This window comes from Gobius niger (genome assembly GCF_951799975.1).
Source record: "Gobius niger genome assembly, chromosome: 14".
Taxonomy (NCBI): domain Eukaryota; kingdom Metazoa; phylum Chordata; class Actinopteri; order Gobiiformes; family Gobiidae; genus Gobius; species Gobius niger.
The window spans coordinates 10,389,435-10,397,484 of NC_136865.1; the positions used below are offsets into that span (position 1 = coordinate 10,389,435).

At 42.5% G+C, this 8,050-nt stretch overlaps 1 protein-coding gene across 2 annotated transcripts; it reads right to left on the reverse strand.

Annotated features, from left to right (window-relative positions):
* Positions 1-266: 266 nt before the first annotated feature.
* Positions 267-8,050, reverse strand: LOC306973698 (palmitoyltransferase ZDHHC18-B-like). Of its 2 annotated transcripts, none has more exons than XM_079570692.1 (8): positions 7,241-8,050; positions 6,153-6,313; positions 4,190-4,339; positions 3,682-3,819; positions 3,123-3,376; positions 2,928-3,040; positions 2,031-2,145; positions 267-986 (listed from the first exon to the last, which is right to left on the reverse strand). In XM_079570692.1, exons 1-8 carry the CDS (start codon positions 7,570-7,572, stop codon positions 534-536), a joined length of 1,716 nt encoding a protein of 571 aa, XP_079426818.1. In that variant the 5' UTR covers positions 7,573-8,050; the 3' UTR covers positions 267-533. The 2 variants fall into 2 exon arrangements, with proteins under 2 accessions (XP_079426818.1, XP_079426819.1); XM_079570693.1 differs by having other exon boundaries at positions 2,043-2,145; positions 7,241-8,049.

Here is an 8,050-nt window from a genome sequence, read left to right on the forward strand (position 1 = left end):
GTCGCCACAGTCAGGGATTTTGATCTTGGACAGTCACATCTTGTGTAACAGTGGCAAAATATTTGTTATTAGACTGCACTGCATTAGGGAAATTCTCAGCAAAGCAATGTGTGTATGCATATCATTGTGTTTGTGCATAAATAGTTGCAATCTAAGTTTAATTTTTTTGTAAAGGGCTGCAAAGGCTTTGTAGAGCCATTGTTGGGAGATGTTGAAATGTAGTTCTTTGTGCTAATATTGGGAGTTAAGTTACAAGGAAAATGACATTTCTAACTGTTTTAAGATAAGACTTCACAACTTGCCTTGACTAACAGTTTCTATTTGTTCCATTATTGTTACATATGGTCAAATCTTTTTTTTAAATGCAAGCTTCTAGGCATTTGACATCACTTACAATTGCATTCAATTGTGTAGCCCTTTTTCTAAAACTCCACATTTCTAGAAACGTAACATCATTTTTGACACAACTGCCGTTGTAGAGACTGTTGTATGTACAGCATGCACTTCAGAGGTTGCTGGCACAGAGCATAGATTCAGTGCCGTGGACTGACGCCTCGTGATTTGGAGCGGTTGTGGTGGTGGTGGTGATGGTGTTGATGGTGCGCATTTGCAGAGGTAGGGGGCGCTGGATCTCCAGAGCCCGGATCAGGGATATGCACAGTTGAGGGTTTTTTCTTCCTGGAGGAGTGCGTTTTGGTTCGGCGCGGAGGAGGAGAGTGCGTTTTGGTTCGGCGCGGAGGTGGAGAGTGCGTTTTGGTTCGGCGCGGAGGTGGAGAGTGCGCTTGGGTTTGGCGCGGGGGAGAGGAGTGCGTAGTGGAGTGGGTAGTGGCACAAATGTTGGACAGCTCCAGTGAGGGGTCGGAGTTCACAATGAGGTGGTTGTTGGTGGAGGCCTGGACAGGCTGAGGCTTCCCCTGGGGACAGGAGCTGGACAGGAGCGGAGAGCGAGCGGCCGACTCCAAAAGGCCCTTAGTTCCCTGTGTGCACTGGAAGAAAGGATACAACAAAGGATGAGAGGAACTCGTCGAATTAGAGGTGTCAACACTGGAGGCAAAAGCAGCAGATGGGTTAAGCCAAATGCTTCTAATGCGGGGTTTTCATGTAAAAGATATGCATATCTTTTACATATCATAAATAACTGAGGAGGCCCACAGCGGCAAATATTAAAAAAAGAAAAGAAGATAGAACGTTAGATAGACAGACCACTTTGTTGTATAATTTACACATTAAAAAAAAGTATAACTTCTATAATGACCTTAAAAGTTTTACCAAGCCTGGATAAATATGCACAGGACCCACATCTAAAAACAATGTGCACCCATGTGAGCATGTGCGCGCGCTGTGCCATGCACTCGGCACGCCCGCTCAGAATATCGCCATGCAGAGCAGCGGCCAAGAGGAGGCAGCAGGAGCCACACAGTCTGCACAGTCCATCCCTCACATAGAAGAGCAGGGCTTACCAAAACTTTTTCTGTTTATTTTTTTTTTTTTTCCCCGTCCTGCTCTAAATGTAGCTACGTAATCAGGCCGTGCAGACCGCAGCAAAGTCGAGACACTTCTCCTCCTGGTGTCAGGTCAGGGCAGGACACAGGCACAGAGACAGACCACAGACAGAGGAGCAGGTTAGGACCGGCTGAACCCACACACACAATACAAGGCGCCCGGGACAGAGCGCGTCCAACTCGGGAGACAGTCGGAAAACAAAATAAACTCGACCGGATAAAAGGCACAAAAAAAAAGAAAAGACAGTGGAATGATGGTGATTTACTGAACATATGGAAATGTATGAGATCTGAAATGTATATAACATAAGGAGACTGGAATGAAACACAGCTGAACTTATAGATCCAGCTCATTTTGACTTGCAACAAATATAACACAACCGCATGCATAATAGTAGGGAGGTGTCCTATAGAAGAGATATCATGCAGCAGGAAGGCCAGTCATGTTCATTACTTTATAGACACATCAGTCATTATTAAAGAATTAACAACAATATTTTAGGGATTAGACAGTGGGGGTGGACATGCCTTCCTTCCTACCACGTTGGTGTCATTCCCTGTGGTCAGCGCGGGCAGCTCCAAGTCCCCAGCTCCTGTCTGCACACATCCATCTTCAGGCAGGAACCCTCTGCGGTCAATCAAACTGTAACAACACACATTATCACAGACAAGCAGAGAGAGGTTTTCCTGTTTACTGAGGCCGTTCGTTCTTCAGCAACGGAAAGTACGCTGTTTTGGACTTCCTGCATTCTATTGCAAAATAAAAGGAACAGTCTTCCATATCGCCCATCGTTTATCACTAACTCAGATCAGTTATTTGTAATTGTCTACTTTTAATTCTAGTTATAAAATGTGAAGTATCAACATCATTTACATAGGGGGGGTATAAGGGATAGGCCGTTATCATTTGAAAGCTTTTTTGTCACTTTGTCGTTGTGCTTTCGACGCCATTTTGACGCTTTTTTCCCAGAAGATTTTAAATCTGGGTAAAGCTAAACTGGAGAAAATGTGTTTGGTTCAGGCGGGGGTTTTGAATCCCAGAATGTACTGTATATACATACTAACATTTTGTATTTAGATATTGCTGTTTTTACACAATAAGATAAGATAAGATAAAACTTTATTTATCTCACAAAGGAGAAATTCACTTGTTACAGTCGGCGTTCAAGAAGATCAATAGGGGATCAAAAAACTCACGGTTCCTCAGCTCAGAGTCAAGGATCGGATTATCTTTCGGATCAGCAAAATAAATTTAAAAATGTCTTTTTGTTTATTAACACTTTTAAATGGTCAAATTAAAATATCTAAAATCAACTGTTCACGACGTTGCCTACCCTTGCTCTACATTGCATTTTAGATCCCCACTGTTGGCTAAATAATACATCATCTGAATACAATCTGTTATACAATGAAAGTGGGGCTCACCTGGGGGGCATAGGTCCACAGAGGGTCGAGCAACAGTTCTTACATATGTTTCTGTGGCTGTATGGGTTTATGACTGTTTCGCCTCCACTCTTCCCCGACCATGAGCCTTTGATCTGGAATACAATTGACGCTATTACGGAGGCAGCAACCACACAACTGCTGCATCTTACAATCCTACGCAGCTCTATCGCTTACATCTTCATTGGTGGTTTGGTTGGAAGCTACAAGGTATGTGTGGAAGCCCGAGAGTCCCACAATGGACCAGACTGAGAGGAAGCAAATGAGCAGCTCCACAGCGGTGAAAGGCACAGTCAAGGACAGTATAGGATCGGCATGATAGGACATAAAGGAATTAAAAAAGGTGAAGCTGATGGAGGACTCGCCATGTAAAGGATATCTGCCCGGACTCTTTTGAAGCGCAAACACAAGCCCTTTCCCGCCTTGAGCCCCTGAAAGACATCATCATCTTCATAATCATCAGTTTATAAGCAAGTATTCAGGCCCAATTCAACGTATACTGCAAACTCATTCCATTTATCACAACATGTTTTCTCATCTTTTACTTATTGATCATCAATAGCTTCAGTCACTTTTCAGTCATTTAATTTGCTCACCTGGCAACAAAAAAAAACAGGACAAAAGAATGAACCTGAATCCGAACACGTCCCGTCTATTTTAGTCCCTGGATTTAACCACGCTAGCCGATATAGCGAGCTCCTAAAATATAACGCTATGGGCTTGAACAATAACCTACTGAGAGCGAGATGTGTGGTCACGCAGCCGAAAATAAAGGCTGTGTGAAAGGACAGAGACACGATGAAGGAGTAGAAGAATCTGTAGTTGCGTTTTCCCACGCAGTTCCCCACCCACGGGCAGTGATGGTCGAAGCGCTCTGCGGAGAGAAAGAACACCACCAACGCAGCGGGAGTCAAACAATCACCTCACTTTCAACCCTCAGCCAATGTTTAGGTAATCCCATTTGGTGAGGTAATCAAATAATGAAGGGACAAAAACACACCAGTAGGGGGCATCAGATAACCAATTCACACGTTCAAAAGTAAAATAAACAATACATTTTTGTTGCTATAAATAATATTCTAATCCAAAGTTATTTTAAAAAGTCAGCATAACAACATACCAAACCTGTAAAACACTGTCCTAATAGTAGCAGTACTAGCAGCGCTAAATGTCACCCCGAGGAGTCCTGATTCATTATTTATACTGTATAAATGCCAAGGTGCTGGTGCGAGGCGGCTGCTCACCCACACAGTTGTCACACACTCGGCAGTGAGTGGTGCGGGGCGGCCGGAACATCTTACACGTGGAGCAGTACTTGAGTTTGACCACCTGGCCGTTAATGACCACCTCTCGGGTGCGTGGCGGGGACTGGTGGCCGGTGCTCCCGGATTCATCTGAGGAGAACAGATCGGACCAAGCAATGTAAACACAGCACTTGTATAAAATACACACATTCTTATTCGAACAATTTGACTAGGCCTGACATCTTTTGGGCCATCAGGTCAGTTTTTTTTGTGCTTTTGATGGCTATTAAACAATGTATTTGCCCCTAATGAACAATGTTAATGTTCTTCCATCATTTTGTGATTCAAAAAAGGTATTCTTCCCCGTTGTATTTTGGTGCAACCATCGGCCAAGAAAGCACAACCTGGCAACAGAAAACAAATCAAGCAAATATCTACCTATACATTAGTTAATCATTTAACCCCTGCCTTAACTAAGCACATTTACCCAAATCCGAAGCTTACAGCCTATAGGCCAGTGTAACGTGCAATTTGAAAGCTAAGACCTACAAAGATGGTCTAAGATTTTTTCCTCTCATTCTCCCTTTCTCTTGCATATTTTCAAGACAAGGTAAGATGAGATTAATTTTACAATGGAGAAATTTCTCTTTTCTTTTTGTCACTTTTTTGTTGCTTTTTCATCACTTTCGGGTAAAGTTGAACTGGAGACAATGTGCTCGGTTAAGGCGGGGGTTATGAGGTTAAAGCCACACCACGTACAATTTTAACCAATAAATACAATTGTTTATTTTATGACAGATATTTTCAAAACTGAAAAATACCTCATAAATGCACAAACAAACAAGTGTTTTTGCAGTGAGCGCCTCACTTCTAGACTGCAACTTTACCAGGAATGGGCACGTCTCCAGTTCGTCTCCATGGAAACGCCAACTGAGCTTTGAATAGGGTAAGTTCTCATCCAAATCCATTCATTGATTACCCACTGCTGTAATAGCACGTTCTGTGTCGAGCTGTTCATTGGGAGTATGTTTTGAACGGATGGCAACAGTACAGTCCAAAATGTTACGCAGTGTGCCTTTAATGATATTCAGCAACAACAATTGTTTTTAACAGCGCAGAGTCAATTTGCTTTTGTCAACTTGACATTCATACAAATATTATTTTAAAAAAAAGAGCCTCACTTTACAATAACAGACAGCTCATTAGGGGCGGTTTCTACATCAAAGAGTTGCTGTGGTAAATACTGTGCCGTTAGTATCTTACCTTCAAAACACTTGGATAAAACATCACCTCACATCACTGTAGAGACTGTCGAGTGTGGGTGAAAATGTTCAAGAATCCACAAGACTTGCAACAGGTTTTTGACGGGGCTATTGTTTGGTGCGTTGAACGTGGGCTTCGCCTATTCTCAACGCTTGCCTCTCAAAATACACTAGAAGTTTGTTTTCCATCTTGATTTTAACCCTTTGTGAACTGCTTGGTTCTGTGTCCACAATATGATGAATTCCCACTCGAAAATCAGGGCCAGGTTATCGGAAATATCCCAAGTATTTACATAGTGTCATTTGAAGACCCGTGATAATCATTATTATGCAAACAAATACTCTACTAGTGTTGAAATTGCTGCAAGTGCGTGTGAGAAATCATTACATTCCTCTATATGTGGGCATTTAGGCATTTGGGCAGCAAGTAGCTAACTCCTGTGACTGCGCTGCTACAGAACTTAATGTTTTGGACTGATTATCTTCAAGATTATGTGTTAAATTAAGTTTAGCACCAATGCCTTAAAGTGGGCGCACGAGAGATATCATTGATAATCTTGGGCAGTTTGGTTCGGGGATCAAATTCTTCATAGGAAATTAAAATTGCTAATATAAATGCTATAAAGTGGTCAAGTTCTCAGTCACATAAAAACGTTACAGTGCCGGATATATTGGCGTTCTAAACTGGTACTAATTTATACCGATTTGCTTCTCGATGTCCGCGGCTTCATCTGGTGTGGCTCGAGGCAGGATGCCAGGGTCACTCAAGGTCGTCTGCAGGAGGGTGGTTAGGACGAATACGAAAAGCACACCCCCTATCACCGGTATGCACACGGTCAGATGCTGGACCAAGAAGGGGCAACTGTAACACAGAACGCAATGGTTAATATGGAGTTGGTTATGAGATGGCACGGCTGAAACTAAAACAGCCCAGAGACAATTTTAATTAACATCCGCAGCTCTTAATCAGGATCCCTGGAGACAGAATACACTTATCCCATATGGACATTACCATTGAAATTAGCTGCACAGTTGTATTGGGCATATAACAAATGTGAGTCTACTTCTAACACTCTAGGTGTTAGAAGTAGACTCACATTTGTTATTTAAATCAATTGAAATTCCATTTGAACTTTGATTTTTGTCATACTGTTTGTACTATTATGTGCCACATGACTACATGCTATGTTGTACAGCACTTTGAATGCATAAAAACAAATACTGATCTACTTTTCATATAATTTTAGCAAATTTTAATGAGTCACATGGTTGCGTTTTTTATCCTCATGTTTTAATTAAGGTGCAGGAGGATTCACGTTTTCTGCACAGGACTCACAGAAAATATTAACACGATGACAACACAGAGCACATTGTTTATGAAGGATATTGGCAACCTACTTGAACTCTTAGAATGGGGTTTGGATTCCACGCTTCTTAAAAACTCCACCATAACATGCTATTAAAGGCCTGATAAATGATTGTTTTGATTACAAGCAATGAAAGAGGAAGCCACAGAAATGCTACACATTTCACAGAGATGCTAGAAAACTACTTAAGTTCATGAAATTGATACAAATGGTTTAAAATAGATGCACAGTTTTTCCCACTAATGTCTACACCAAAGGACAAAAACAATATTCAACTACTAGGGGGAAAAACAGCTTTAGCCCCTTTAAGCAAATGCCATATAGACTATTATAATAACAGAATATGTTTAGTCATCTGTTCTTTAACTAGATGAATTCGATGGAAAAAAAGAAAAGAAAACGACAACAAAAAGCAAACTTACTCAAACACAAAGAAAAGTCCAGTGGTGACCAGGATGAGGCCAAGGGTGAGGGGCAGCACCCCACTTTTCCGAGCCACAATGATGCGTCCATCGCAGAAAAAGCGGTTCTTCCCGGGGAACACCTGCCACTTCCTTCGGGGTTTCCTCCTCTCGTTTTCGGGCTGTCGCTCCTCCTTCTCCTGGACTTCATGCTGGGATGGAGGATGGCTCTGACTTGGAACAGCCATGGGAAGCGCCTTTGGGTCGATTTGCTGATAATTACAGTTTTTCATGTCGCTTTGTTCCCCTGTGTGTGTAGTGTGATCGCTCTGCCCCAGCAGCAGCAGCAGCATCACCGACAGTCGTGTTTGGGAGGGATTAGGGGAGCAAATGTCGTCACTCCACCAAGAAAACAAGCTAACGCAGTGTAACAGTCACTTAAATAACGCAAACACCCCATGATTGGTAGCTTACTTCCTGCGTGAGGTAAAGCTTCAGTTTCTTGTAGTTTCCGTGATCTCTGTCCGCCTCTCTCCCAGTGCGTAAACAGACAGTGATGGCGGTTAGCGCGTCAGGTTAGCCGTGGCATCTCAGACTGGCCAGATGCGCACACATCAGTAAAAAAACAAAATACCCTTACCGAGGTAAGCCTGTCAGCTTTGCTCTCCTCAACATAATGCGCAACTTGTTCTGAATACATGATATTTTATTCAAAACAGTTACAACTGTCAACCACGTTAGGCAACGTTTTCAGACTAGTTTTTCCTAATTTTCTATATCACTGAGTCGAGCCGCGTCTACCATGGCGTCTAGTTACACATCTGTCCCATC